General features: G+C 39.3%; 3 protein-coding genes across 3 annotated transcripts; 1 reads left to right on the forward strand and 2 right to left on the reverse strand.

Annotated features, from left to right (window-relative positions):
• Positions 1–396: 396 nt before the first annotated feature.
• LOC144196047 (ankyrin repeat domain-containing protein 31-like) lies at positions 397–3,334 on the reverse strand. Its single transcript, XM_077716023.1, has 10 exons — positions 3,178–3,334; positions 2,950–3,092; positions 2,731–2,866; positions 2,490–2,662; positions 2,258–2,354; positions 1,998–2,094; positions 1,630–1,873; positions 1,393–1,509; positions 1,026–1,143; positions 397–786 (listed from the first exon to the last, which is right to left on the reverse strand). The coding sequence occupies exons 1-10, from the start codon at positions 3,314–3,316 to the stop codon at positions 653–655; spliced, it is 1,398 nt and encodes a 465-aa protein (XP_077572149.1). The 5' UTR covers positions 3,317–3,334; the 3' UTR covers positions 397–652.
• A 956-nt stretch (positions 3,335–4,290) lies between these two features.
• ankrd31 (ankyrin repeat domain 31) lies at positions 4,291–6,466 on the reverse strand. Its single transcript, XM_077714660.1, has 6 exons — positions 6,442–6,466; positions 5,260–5,397; positions 5,042–5,184; positions 4,867–4,965; positions 4,394–4,504; positions 4,291–4,323 (listed from the first exon to the last, which is right to left on the reverse strand). The coding sequence occupies exons 1-6, from the start codon at positions 6,464–6,466 to the stop codon at positions 4,291–4,293; spliced, it is 549 nt and encodes a 182-aa protein (XP_077570786.1).
• Positions 6,467–7,157: 691 nt separating this feature from the next.
• Positions 7,158–13,432, forward strand: hmgcra (3-hydroxy-3-methylglutaryl-CoA reductase a). The gene is made up of 21 exons (XM_077716010.1): positions 7,158–7,288; positions 7,366–7,509; positions 8,184–8,357; positions 8,502–8,613; positions 8,695–8,782; positions 8,878–8,962; positions 9,045–9,150; positions 9,322–9,428; positions 9,518–9,637; positions 9,746–9,906; positions 10,016–10,272; positions 10,382–10,551; positions 10,681–10,875; positions 10,951–11,109; positions 11,238–11,395; positions 11,477–11,582; positions 11,668–11,838; positions 11,927–12,067; positions 12,140–12,298; positions 12,497–12,651; positions 12,772–13,432. The coding sequence occupies exons 3-21, from the start codon at positions 8,193–8,195 to the stop codon at positions 12,824–12,826; spliced, it is 2,670 nt and encodes an 889-aa protein (XP_077572136.1). The 5' UTR covers positions 7,158–7,288; positions 7,366–7,509; positions 8,184–8,192; the 3' UTR covers positions 12,827–13,432.
• The last annotated feature ends 1,041 nt before the right edge of the window (positions 13,433–14,473 follow it).

Below are 14,473 nucleotides of genomic sequence, written 5' to 3' on the forward strand. Positions count from 1 at the left end.
TCACCATGCTCTTTCTATGTCTCTTCTGTGAGGAACTTGCGTCAAACTGGCCCCTCCGCTGCATGGAAAACTCTTGCAAACTTGCAAAATGATCTCAGTCCTTTGTGTTGGTTTATAAACTCTTTTTTGTCTCTTTTTGTGGTGGGATATAGTTATTTAAGATTATTTCATGGGTCAGTCCAAGTGCAACTTTACACCAGTGTATAATGATTAACCCAGCTAAACTAAGCCTTCCATTAACTTCATTGCAGACATCTATTATTTATAGAAGTGATTCAAGTGACCATTACAGATACTACTGTAGCCTTGGATACACCTGAGTAGGGAAAGCAATGAAAGGCCATTAAATCAATTGGGTCAAGATTTTATTTTATTTTTTTCCTGGTGACTGTTATTAACGCGTATCATTCTGTTTCTAACCATTTGACTACATTGTTAATATGCATGAGAAGAGACAAGTGAACAAAACATGTCTAAGTATATCGTAAAGACATTTTGAAATCTTATCTATGTTGACTACTAATTATTTATAAAATGTCAATCCTGAAATCAAACAGTGACATAGATTTATGCTCAGAGATGAGGAATCCAATGAAAATTCATGTGTGTTTTTTGAGACACCTCAAATAAAATTTTGGAACTACTGAAGTGGTTACCATCCCAATTGTTGGTCACCCCGGATAAGCATCCCCCAGTAATTGTCGAGTAAAGCATTTGGAATCAGCTCTTCATCAGCCACCAAATAAATTGTCTTGATTTCCATTATATGCTTCCACTTGCTTGACACTGGAAGATACAAGAAATATCCATTGCTACTATCTCAAAGAAAAGGGCAACGGTTCATCTGTTCATCAAATCTTTTCAGAGGCAGACATGATAAGGAGAGAGGAAATTATGAAATCTCCCCTTCCAATAGCTGCTGCACATTGCAATTATTTTGAGTTGTTCAGAAGGAAGTGGAGAAGACAGGAAGTGTGTTGAACTCTCAGAATGAAACTTGTCAGCGGATAGTAGTGACAACTGACCTGTTATACCCGTTTCCACAGTAGAACTAGTGCTGCCATGTTTTACAGTCGTTTCAGAGGATTTTGATTCAGGCCTTTTACTGCGAGGATGGGACAAACATTTTTCATGGAAAATCACCTGGAAAAGGACAGAGAAATGGTTAGCTTAAAGAAAAAGGAACTAATTTGCACACACAGCCGTTGTAACCGGGAAAAAACCCAGAGCTGATGAAATAGTACCGTTCAACAATAATGTCGCATTCATAAAGTCCTCTTCTCAGTTTTCCTAAGTACATCAATTTGGCGTGTGTACAAACTAATGTTTACGTGCAATTGTTAGGAATGGGACAGCAGTAGAGATGCTTAACTATTTAACAAGTTGGCTAACCTTTTCCTGGACACACTGACTGGGATTAATTGGGATGTTGTTAACAGTGGCAGAGTGCAGTTGAAACTCGGGAGAAAGGCTGTTCTTTACAAAACCATCCCCTTGCAAACAGCCTCCCTTAGTGGACAAAAAGAGTAGCGTAAGTACATGCTGACCACATTTCGTATGAGTCATAGCAGAAATCACAGCAAGATTTAGAAACGTTCAAAGGAGTTGAATAAGGTCAACAGCTCTCACCTTGAAGAAAAACTTTACAACATTTTGGCTTGAAATTTTCACTTTTTGTATAAGCGGGCCTGGCAAGTCTTGCACTGCTTGACTGATATGACTGGTTGGGTGACTGATGAACTTTGTAGTATTGTCATGCAATTGTATCATATCACGTTGCTTCTCAAGGATGGCTACTATGTTCCGTTGTCTTGTAGCAAGGGAGATAAGTTGAATTCTTACCACACTTTGACTTTTGGGTGAAGTCATACTTCTGTGTTAAAAAAACAACAACATTTTTTTTACAAAAATGATAATGTCATTGAAGCTATGCCATGTCAAAAATACTTAGAAAAAGTTCTGGTGTAGCAGGGAAGGATTTATAGAAGAAACCTGACTTGTATTTGTTGGTGAGCTGATGCTTCTCCAGATGTTGCCTGGCAAGGACTTTGGTTAGTGCAGTAAGAATCTCTGTAAATGCTTTGTAATATCGGACTGTAACAAAGTAAAACAAAAATTACACATTATTTCTTGCTTACATTAAACATTGTAATATTTTGTAACATTGTTAAAGCATCAGCAGTAATATCTGTGATTGAAGTTGTCGTTAGAAAAAAGTACAGATGAACACTATTATTGTTTTCAACTACAGTTCTACCTCCATCTTCACGTCCTGTCATAGGCCAGGTTGACATTTCCATTTGCTTCTTTGCCACATCCTTTAAAATCTTTTTTATGGCCAGTGATTGTTTCCACTAGGAGGAAAAAAAAGGGGAAATGCCAATAAGTCAGTGAAGATTCCTGAACACCAAACAATACAACAACTTATCACTATCAATATAGCAACTCTATCTTGGCTGAGTGGTTAGTTAGTTTTAACTCAAGCTCACATAATCAGTTGTGGTGCCATTCTCTCTCAATGGAACTTCCGCAAATAGTATGGCTCCGTCTCCATCTGCTGATTGTCTGACAGGTGTAATTGCTGTTGTGTCACTTTCAGTGGAACAGATGCTTAAAAGGTCGAGTGGTTGCTCAAGGCAGGGAGCCTCAGTGGGAATTTCACCTTGAGGATTCACAATCAGGTTAGAAGGCATTGATTTTGATTGGTAAAATGATGAATGAGATTTTCACCATGCTGGACTGGAATTGAGGATGATGCCAACAGCAGCTCTTTTATATCTTTTCGCTGAGCCATGTCAATTGCACAGACGCCAAGTTCATTCCTGTCACGAGGCTGTGAGCCATGCCAGAGGAGAATCTCAACTACCTGAATATCACATATAGAACATACACATTTCTTGGGAAACATTCAAATATACACTCCATGAGCCGTTTATCTGTCCTATTCACCCGATAATGTCCACACGCCACAGCATCATGTAAAGAGCTGTTGCCATCATGGTTTGTAGCATTGACATTAGCTCCAGCATTCAACAGCTCCTGGACCACCTCCAAATGACCCTCTTTGGAGGCCTCATGGAGAGCTGTGCCCCCTGGAAAAAAGGGTTGAAAACACATGGTAATGAAATGACAAAGAAAAAACAAAATAGTCAAGGGGAATATTAATTCTAAACCAACCGGCATAATCTTCCATGTTTACTTCGATCCCGTTTTGAAGGAGGGCTTTGACACAAGCCACATCTCCTCTTCTGCATGCTTTGTGAAGAACCACTTTTCTATTGCATTCTCTCCTCTGAAGTTGTCTTCTGCGAATCATATTCCAATTTTCTGGGACGTTTTCTGAAAAGGATGAAACGTTGAGTAATAGTACGTAATGTAATATAAACACGTATGCATCTCAGATGTTGGTGTTTGGTTATCACTTACCGCCGCTTGGAACACACTCCGTCAAGTTTCCCCATTCCGTCCCTGAAGGGGTCTTCACGAGACTTATTGACGACTTATTTTTCTGCACCTTCGCTATGGTTTGGAGGGATGAATGATGTATTTCAGATTCTGCATGTGTTCCTCTTCCTCGGATGGGTTCCAAGTCATGTAACAGACTTATAGAGTCATCACTGGATGTCTCATGTTCCTGATTGTAGCTGTCAATCCTTTCCCTTCAACAGAAAAATGTCAAATGTTAGCCACCTAAAAATTGAGGCTGAAGGCAATGATGCTACCAGTAATACTCACCCATTTGTGAAACCATTACTGATGACTGGGTCAGACATGTCAATCTTCCTGCTATTCTTTTAGTCCTGGAAAAGAAACATTTACAACAACTTCAGCAAAATAGATATCAGGAAAATAAACCACGATAAATTGTCACATGCATCTCAAATTTTGCTGCTACAACATTTGAATCACAGAAGAGGAAAAAACACCTACAATATATTTCTTACTTGGAGTCAAGTAAAATATTTCAACATTTAAGATATTGTAAATCATGACAAGGACAACATAATTACTGTGGGAAATGCTTTATTGAACAACCTTCAATATGTTCTCATCAAGGAAAAATGAACATTGATACAATGAGTGAGAATCAAATTACCCAAACTAATGGGAAACATTTAGCTATGAGGAGATAATACTTTCTGGAAGCTGAAAAATCAGCCATATAAACAATGCTTCAGGGTTAGCAGAAATTTTGTGTGGCATAAATATTCCAACTTTCTGACTCGGAACTCTCTCCCAAGTAATTAATAGTGTGGTCACTGTCTGTCTCTTCTCCTGAAAGATCTTGAGTCAGGCTGTTATTGGTTGAAAGTAGCTGGCTTGCTGGAGGCAGAGAAACAATTGCAGGAACACATTTAAGCTTGTTAGCACGAGAATCAAAAACAACACGAACTGGAATATACTTGTGCATATAAATACCACTCGTCAAGGTCTTCGGATTTCCTCTGGGCACTTCAGTTTGGTTTTGTTTGGATGAAGCAGATTCTTTATTCTGAACATCTTCCTGTCACAGAAGAAGAAAAAGTTGACATTTGACATATGCAACGATCCGGGATTTTATTTAAAATGACAGCTATGTGGATTTGTTTATTCTGAGGAAAAAACTTCCCAGATTACAAATCCCCATTAAGTGTTTCCGTTAACCAACTCAATTTATAATTTCATATTATAAAAAGAAGTTAATAGATCACTAGGAGACACATTGTAGAGGGACAATTGCCACATTTTATCAAAGACAATGAATTATGAATGTTGGATCATTGTTAAACATCAAAATACGTGTTTTTCACTAGAAATTACTCTTGTCAACTTTGACAATATTTGCAATATGTCCATTCTGGGTACTCTTAGGTTGTTTTTAGGCACCTGTACTTGACAAGAAGGTCCTACGTTGATTCCAAATGTAGTTTGTTCCTCTTTGGCTTTGGACTGTTGCTGTTTATGTTTTTGAAGCAACTCAACTATCTGTAGTCAGATAAAAATATAGAGTATCGAACAAATGCGGACAAAAACATTCCTTTATATTAGTATTTTTAAGTACCCTTTTATTGCCAAATTTGATTGCTTCATGCAACGGTGTAGCTTTGTTTCGTGATTCAATGTTGACCGAAGCTCCAGCATTAATCAAACAACAACAAGCCTCATACTGATTCCGGACAGCGGCTTCGTGTAGGGCTGTTCGTCCTGTAGGCAAGAAAACTGAAAGCTTCAAACAAAACAAAAATGCTTTAAACAGTTTGAGTTTACACTGCATTTTACCTGTATTGTCAGTTCTATTGACATTTGCTCCAAGCTTCAGTGTGTCTTTCAAAAGCTGAATATCGGCCTTCAATACAGCTCCATGGAGCAAAGTCTCGCCAAAGCGATTTCTACGATTCATACGTTTGATTGCTTTGCCTGTGCATGTAAAAAAAAAAAAACAAAGCCAAACAAAAACATTTCAAAAGGTAATCATACATTTCAGTAACCTTCTCCGTTCTAAATGGAAGTCAGAAAAATGAAATATCATATGAAATACTAATGCTTTAAGAAACTAGTGATTGTCAAACCTTTCTGTGTTGGTATTGTTCTCTTACGAGCAGGTGCAGTTGTCTTTATTTTCTTTTGAACATTTCTGTAACAGACAGATGATTTAACTGGTAATTATAATAGTCATGAATGTGCCACATTGTAGTATTACATTTTTCAATCCATTACATGGTTTAATTTGAAAAAGAAAGAAAAAGAGCACTTTACCTTTTATTCCTTGCCATGCTCCTTTAAAAATGTGTGTGTGAATGAATTCCTGTGAGATGGTGGACGTGTCACTAAATTGGAGCCACTTTTGTGGAAATAAAACAGTGTAAAATCGAAACACACCTAACATGAGATTATTTCAGGGTATGGAAGAACTCAAAATTGGTCAAATAGGGGGTATATTAAGTGGAGTGTACATTAATTGGGGGTATATTAAATCATTTAATATACCCCCCATTCAACATACCCCCATTTAATATACCCCCATTTAATATACCCCCAATTAATATACCCCTATTTAATATAACCCAATTTAATATACCCCCAACAAATATACCTCCAATTAATATACTCATTTTAACATTAGGTGAATCCCCTATTCAATCAATGTTAAATAATAATCACTAATTGGGTGAACAGGAAAAAAAATTTAACTGTCAGTCTGATCTTTATCAAACTTGGTGGGAAGTTTACCACTTATAAAATAGATAATAAATGCCAAATATTGTGAGTATTTGTTAAGAATTATTGAAATTATTGCCAAATTTCAATTCCCAAAATGGATTAACTTTGCCTATAGTTGTTTCTACTCACACTGTACTAACACTTATAGGTGTTGGTAGGTTGAAGGTGTTCATGACTATTATTCAGGCAGTGGCTTCGTAGCCGTAGTTTCTGACTATTTACCCCACACATAATTCTTACCGGCTAAATGGCCATATGGGGCCATATAGGCTATTTGACCGGTTACCGGCTAAGGAGCCACTGCCGCCAGGGCAACCATTTAAAAAACGAATGAATGTTACCATATTTAAACACATTTATGGAGACTATGAAATTACCATAGTAATAATTTACGATAACATCATGACAACAAGTATTATTCATGTCAGCTAGCTTCCTAGCTTAAAGAAAATGGGCAGTCTGAACTTATTTGCTGTAACGTTTTCTCTCAATAAAAAACAAACAAACAAACATATATATAACATGGGATATATTGGTAAGACCATGAGCTCTAATTACCTGTAAAATCTCCGTTGTCCTGCTTATAGTAGAATTAAAGTCAATTGTTTTTGGCGAAAACTGTCAAAACAAGCATATGGAGAACATCCACTTTTCTGGTACCGTGACGTCATTCAAGTAGCGCAAAAGTACTATTTAAAGTACTAGCTGCCTACTATGCACAAGAAGAAAATAATCTTCCTGCTAAACAGCAAGTGATTAGCGTAATATTTGTATTGTTTTAATTAATTGATCGACGTCTGTAGGTAACTAAACAAAAGTCAACATGAAATGTGGTTCCACTGCGAGATAATTAGGGGCACTTAGAATAGCAACAAAGATCCCTTGAGAATATACAATGGAGATTTGTTTTGTTTTGCATTGAATTTTAAATGCAGCAAAACCGGGTCTTCCATCAGATGAATCGTATACTGAGCTGGTCTGACGCAGATATCTGAGCGCAGTGGTTCGATGAGGCGTCCTCGCGCGGGCTCCGCCCACTTCAGCGTTACCTAGGAAACGGGGCGTGGAATACGCGTCACCGAAAAAGGTGAGCGTTGTGATTGGCTCAGCCCTCGTATGATGCAGTAGCGTGCCATGGTTCCATGTGGCCTCGCTTAATTGCAGAATCGGCTCAAGTTGACGATGGGAGCGATTTTGCGAGAGGCAAGTCCGGCCCACCCGCTCGCCCCTTGACTCGGGCAACCTTGATCGTTAGATCCTCGTCACATTCCACCCTCACTTCCTCTTCACCCTTCTGCACTGTCACAGGTAAGACCCAATGTTAGATCTTGAAAGATTTTAGACAAGGGGACGTCTTCTACTGCTTGTATTTTTGTCAAACTGTAACATACTTTGAAATTTTATTGTTGTTGTTGTTGGGATGAATCAAAGATTTACAAATACTTAAAGGAATACTTAATGATAAATACTGTAGTGCATATATTTATAGCATAAACAGTTATAGATATGTGCAAGTTAAGTTAAAGCCTGGACTGCTTTAAAGTAGATGAAAACTATTAATATAAATAAATACATATAATAAGGGGAATTATTGCTGTGATTGTAATGTATTCATTTCACATTTAGTTCTAATTTTTTCAAATGAGAGAACTAGTTGATTTTTTTTGCAATTTTGCACCTAAACAAGTAGTAGATTCAGGCTATCATGTTTATATTTATAGGTTTAATATGGCTGTGGTAAAAAAAAAAAAAAAAAAAAACTCTATTTCCATACTGTTGGTAATTGTGATGCAATATTTGTATTATGATTACAATCCATCGATCCGGATCGACACATCGATTAGATAAGCAATGATGCAATCAAATTGACATGCAAAACATTGGTCAACGTCGTCATCTTTTCAATAATCGCTTTTGATTAAAGAATGTCTGATGGATTTTACTCTTAAAATTTGGTGTTTTCCTATTGTGGTTTGGAACAGCCCTCCGCCATGCTGACCCATCTGTTCCGCCTTCACGGCCATGTGGTGGCCTCCCATCCTTGGGAGGTCATTGTGAGCACCGTCACCCTCACCGTTTGCATGATGTCTATGAATATGTTCACCGGAAATGACCAGATCTGTGGCTGGAACTTTGACTGCCCCAAAACAGATGAGGTAAGTGAATGAATGCAATGAGTCATTCTACCTTAAAATTGTTTGCAAAAAGACACCCGCTTCTATTTGGGAATCCTTAACCTTATTGTTTGCTTATATTTATGCAAACTTTTTTTAAAAACTGCTTTAAAATGCTTTTTACAGCAAATTCTGAGCAGCGACATCATCATCCTGACCATTACAAGATGCATTGCTATTATCTACATTTACTTCCAGTTCCAAAGTTTAAGACAATTGGGATCCAAATATATTTTAGGTATGACAATTGTTGCTAATACACAGAGTGATACCTAAAATTAGTACTGTATGTGATTTTGGACTCATCCATTCTTTTTAGGTATTGCAGGCCTATTCACAATTTTTTCCAGCTTTGTATTCAGCACAGTGGTTATTCACTTCCTTGATAAAGAACTAACCGGCCTCAAGTAAGATTTTTTTTTTTAACTGCTATATATATATATATTTTTTTTTAAATTAGAGAAAGTTCAACAATTTTACAGTGTTTTTGCATATCTTCCAGTGAAGCGCTACCTTTCTTTTTACTTCTGATTGACCTGTCCAAAGCTTGTGCTCTGGCCAAGTTTGCCCTCAGCTCCAGTTCCCAGGTACAAAAACATGTGCAGTGGAACCCTTGTAAAATGAATATTTGCTATTATTTTAACGTGTTTTTTTTTTTTTTGTCTTCAGGAGGAAGTCCGTGAGAATATTGCTCGAGGTATGGCAGTACTGGGACCGGCATTTACCTTAGATGCCCTGGTGGAGTGCTTGGTGATCGGAGTGGGAACCATGTCAGGTACGATATCGCCGTCAGGGAAGAATTCCATTGGTTATCCTCATGTGTGATGCAATCCGTGAATGATTGGGTCTATCAGTAGAAGGAAAACAAAATGAAAACCAGAAACGTGTACTCATTGAGTCTGGTTTCCCAGAAATGTTCCAACTATTTTGTAATTGTGTATTACAGGTGTTCGACAGTTGGAAATTATGTGCTGCTTTGGGTGTATGTCTATTTTGGCCAACTATTTTGTCTTCATGACATTCTTCCCTGCATGTGTGTCTCTGGTGCTCGAGGTAAGAGTTTCGTTTATCCAACCGGGTTCTTTTGTACTCCAAAATTTTTCCATTTGATTTCAATAATTTATCTATATCATTTCCTTTAGGTGTCTCGTGAGAGTCAGGAAGGCCATCCCATTTGGCAACTGAGCCACTTCTCCCGGGTGCTGGAAGAAGAACAGGATAACAAACCAAATCCCGTCACCCAAAGAGTCAAAATGATAATGGTAATTTCTCCTTTACAGCATTATTTTGGTAGAGTTTGTTTCTTTCATTGTTGTTTTTCTTCATTCCGAGAATGTGCGTGATGTTTTTTGCATTTCTTTTGTCTGCAGTCTCTGGGCCTGGTTATGGTTCATGCCCACAGTAGGTGGATCGCTGAGCCCTTGCTGTTCAATGGTACAGGTGGAATTCCACTGAGTGGCATGGACGAATCGCACCTCTCACCAAGAAGAATCGAACCAGAAATACCCCTGTGGCATTTTTACCTCACGAGGTACTGAAAGTGGACGTGAATTGCCAGAAATGGCGGTGTTACATTTTTTAGCCATGGAGAAAAACTGATTTTCAATGTTTTTCTTTGCTTTCTCAATGTTTTCCCACAGAATGATCACCATGGATGTTGAGCAGGTGATCTGTCTGGCCTTGGCTCTGCTGTTGACCATTAAATACATCTTTTTCGAGCAAGAAGAGACGGAGTCTTCCCTATCAATAAAGAATCCGATCACAATGTCCAGCCAGTCCGTGGCTCCGCGGCAGGCCACAGAAACATGCTACAGGAAGGATCCTGCTCTTCTCCAATGCCCACCAACCTCTTCCAATTTGCCTTCTACTACTACTACACCCAACAAGGAAGATATAGGTATGCTGCTGCTCAATTATAATCAGAGAGAATTCTTCAGTAAACATTTTACTCTTGTGGCACAACAACTACAATTCTTCAAACTCACTTCTTTCAATCGTTTCTCCAGATGAAGTCATCCGGCCCCTGCTTGCTTCTGTCAATGATTCTGGGTCTACTAACATCTCCAATCTTGGTGAAGAAGAAGAGAAAAAATCTGAAATCACCGAGGCGCAGCTTCCGCCTCCATTATCGCCTCGTAGCCTTGATGAATGTACGACTATTCTCAACAATCCAGAGGTAAGAGACCTCCACTTGACCCCGTACAGTCTAGGTCAAAAGTTTTGAAAAACTTTCTCCTCCTACTGAATGGTAAAATGGCTCATTTGACCTGAAGTAGATCCCTTACACAAATGGCTTGTTTTCCAGAAAGGGGCTCGTTTTCTGAATGACGATGAGGTGATCATGTTAGTCAATTCAAAACACATTCCGTCATACAAATTGGAGGCCGTCATGGAAACACCTGAGAGAGGTGTAGCCATACGTCGACAGATGATCTCCGCAAAGCTCCCTTCGCCCACTGCACTCTCGACGTTGCCGTTTACCGATTACGACTATTCCAAGGTGAGGTCAATCAGATGCATTCAACAAAAGTCTGCTGTATTTTCTGTTTGACATCTCTGTGAATTTGTCCTCCAGGTTATGGGCACCTGTTGCGAGAACGTAATTGGATATATGCCTGTACCGGTGGGCGTGGCGGGGCCGCTACATCTGGATGGAAAGCACTTCCAAGTTCCCATGGCGACAACAGAGGGATGCCTGGTAGCCAGCACCAATCGGGGATGTCGAGCAATTGCGGTAAATGTTGTACTCTTTGTTTAAAGCGTAATTACTAAGTGGCATGATTTAGCTTATAAGAATTTTTGAGCTATTTGAAGAGTTGAGAGTCCATCTGAGCTAAAGAATTTTGATCTCTGTCTTTGTAGCTTGGAGGTGGAGCCAGAAGTTGCATCCTGGCTGACAGTATGACCCGAGGACCCGTGGTAAGACTTCCTTCTGCCTGCCAGGCTGCTGAGGTCAAAGCTTGGCTAGAGAGCACAGATGGTTTCCAAGAGATCAAAGAAACCTTTGACAGCACCAGCAGGTAAAACCCGAGCTTGCTTGTTGGCATTTACGTACGTTGCGTCGGCAAAAAAGAATCACACGTGTGGTTGATTTGTGGCAGGTTTGCGCGCCTCCAGAAGCTACTGGTTGGTCTGGCTGGGAGAAATCTGTACATTCGTTTTCATTCCAAGACAGGGGATGCAATGGGAATGAATATGATCTCAAAGGTGAGAGATTCATGAAGTCAGTGATCATTCCCCTACAAAACGTAGTGTATGGCTCATTCTGAAAGAGTATCAATTCCTGTTGCAGGGTACTGAGCAGGCTTTGAGCAAGCTTCGGCAACACTTTCCAGAGCTGCAGGTTTTGGCTGTCAGTGGGAACTATTGTACTGATAAGAAACCAGCTGCGATCAACTGGATCGAAGGAAGAGGAAAATCGGCAGTTTCCGAGGCTACCATCCCGGCCAAAGTGGTCAAAGAGGTACGTTGAGCAACTTTGAACCTGCACACTTTGGGGGAATTCTTTCATTACATATTTATATTAATACTTCTATTACTAATCATTTCAGATTTTGAAGACCTCGACGGCAGCTTTGGTGGAGGTGAATATCAACAAAAACCTGGTGGGTTCCGCTATGGCTGGCAGTATTGGTGGATTTAACGCGCATGCAGCCAACCTGGTAGCTGCCATATACATTGCCTGTGGACAGGTAGTAAAATTCTCCTTGTGCTTAGTATTTTTTAATGGCTTTCTTAGTTTCACAATAAAATGTGTACTCCAGGATCCTGCACAGTCGGTGAGCAGCAGTAACTGCATCACCCTGATGGAGGCATCGGGTCCTACAGGTGAAGACCTTTACATCAGCTGCACCATGCCCTCTATAGAGCTCGGCACTGTAGGAGGAGGAACCAACCTTCTTCCCCAGCAAGCTTGCCTTCAGGTAGGCTTGCTTGCATGATATGACTCTTTATATCATTTCAGGCAGTGCAATACACCATATTAACATTTAAGATTATTTTGATCAATTTTTTCCCTTGTTCAAAAAGTTATGGTGCCTTAGCTTGTACTTACACGTAATTCAGATGGTGGAGTAGTTCAAAATCTTTGAGTCAGGCATTTTGTTTGGATGTGTGCCCAGATGTTGGGCGTACAGGGGGCCAGTGAGACTTGTCCGGGGGAGAATGCCAGGCAGCTCGCCAAGGTGGTTTGTGCCACTGTGCTGGCTGGGGAACTGTCACTCATGTCCGCGCTGGCTGCTGGCCACCTGGTCAAGAGTCACATGACACATAACAGGTAAGCGTTTATGTTCAATTTAGTTGAACCAGAGGAAGTTATTCTACTCAGTGGTTGTTTAGAAAAAAGAAAATGAAACTGTAGGAAGGCAATGCTTAATCCATTCAAATCTGTCTTTAGATCCAAGGCCAATCTCCAGGAGACTGTGGGAACTTGCACCAAGCAAGCCTCATGAGCAGAAAGGCAGATACTTGAACAGTATACGTGAATACGGGAGTGAAATAACTGCAAAGTGATTACAACAGCAGTATTTGGTCTGGTTTTGCCAATTTCTGTTTCTTCTCAACAGTCAAGTAACTTTTGTTTTCATGTGAATGGAGGTCTTCTAAACCCGTCTCACAATAAATGCACAAAGAAAGTAGTAGCATCCAAAGGTTAACTGTGTGAATGTTGAGCGTGGGTGGGTTACACATAATGTACATATGATTGTATCATAAATGTAAGAAATCATTTGCTATTGTACCATGCAATATGGACACAATTGGATGCAACCTTGAAGGAGCTGCATTGTTTAAAAGTGGTCAGTACATTTTTCTTGGATCATTATGTGGAAGAAGACCCTCGGACTAGACAAATGTTCCATTTCACATGCTAAACTGCTTATGCCAAGTGGTTCTTGTGAATGGGAACAAAGACTTTTGGATTGACTTGGATGCTGCAAACGATTGATTACATTTCTTGATGCCTTAAAACAAACCAAAGACTGATTTGCCCGGGGTCTACAAGACCACTGAATAGCACCATGTTCCTCTTTAGGAACAATAAACGTTTTTTAAAGACATTTTGTTCAGTGGCATTATTTAAATACATAACTGAACACTTAAAGGAGTCCTTTTAAACATACTCAAATCATTTTGAAATGAACAAATGCTTAAAATATGTTAACATGAGACTTTTCAATCCGATGTTGCCACAAGAGGGAGCTTGCATCTCGGAAAATAAAAGGTACGCATTGCTGGGTTGTCTGCCAGAATTCACCCAGTTACAATGTAAACCAAATCATGATGACTTTACTAGATTGGATTAAAGGTTATGTCATGATCAAACAGATGACAGTGTTAAAGCACATTTAAAATGAAACAGGATTTTGAAAGATACTAGGCAAAATCCAATCTTAATAGTTTTCCCAATACTACTGATTCTAACTCTGTACTGTATTATTCAAATTCTGGCCATTTGTATATCCGTGTGTATTGACATACCCTGCAATATTTGTACTATGAGGCACATCTGACTACAAGCAACACCTACTCAATTTCACAAGAAAACTATATTTGTTCATACGTAAGCTGCACTGGACTGTAAACCACTAGCGTCCACATTGTGCTACGAAATATACCAAAAGACATGCATCTTATTGGCCAGTAAAAACTGTCGACTGTTTGTAATAACATGGCCTAGTCAAAATGACCTTCATACGAAAGACAGTGGCTCAAAGCATGCAAACGTTGAATTTTTGAGACTTCTAATTGTGAAGAAAACAGTTTAAACACAGAAAAAAATCAAACCGCTTGCAAATGTGCCCATTTTGGGACATCATTTATATGCACGCACATAAAAGCTGATAAACTCAAGCCCAGGGTGCCTGTTTCATGGGTATTAATGACATGTCGGGTGGACTGCGGTGAAAATTAGGGGGCCTAGAATTGATTTTGTTAACTTGTACCTTACATGAGAAAAATGGAAAAAAAATCTGTTTTTCCAATGAATCCAATTACGTAGTTACTTTACATTGGAATGAGCCTGATAAAGATAGTCACCCTTCACCAAGTCATCCATTGTTTTTTATTTTTTGGAATGAGCCTCAGCCTATCGTTATGCA

Source organism: Stigmatopora nigra, chromosome 4, assembly GCF_051989575.1.
Source record: "Stigmatopora nigra isolate UIUO_SnigA chromosome 4, RoL_Snig_1.1, whole genome shotgun sequence".
NCBI lineage: Eukaryota > Metazoa > Chordata > Actinopteri > Syngnathiformes > Syngnathidae > Stigmatopora > Stigmatopora nigra.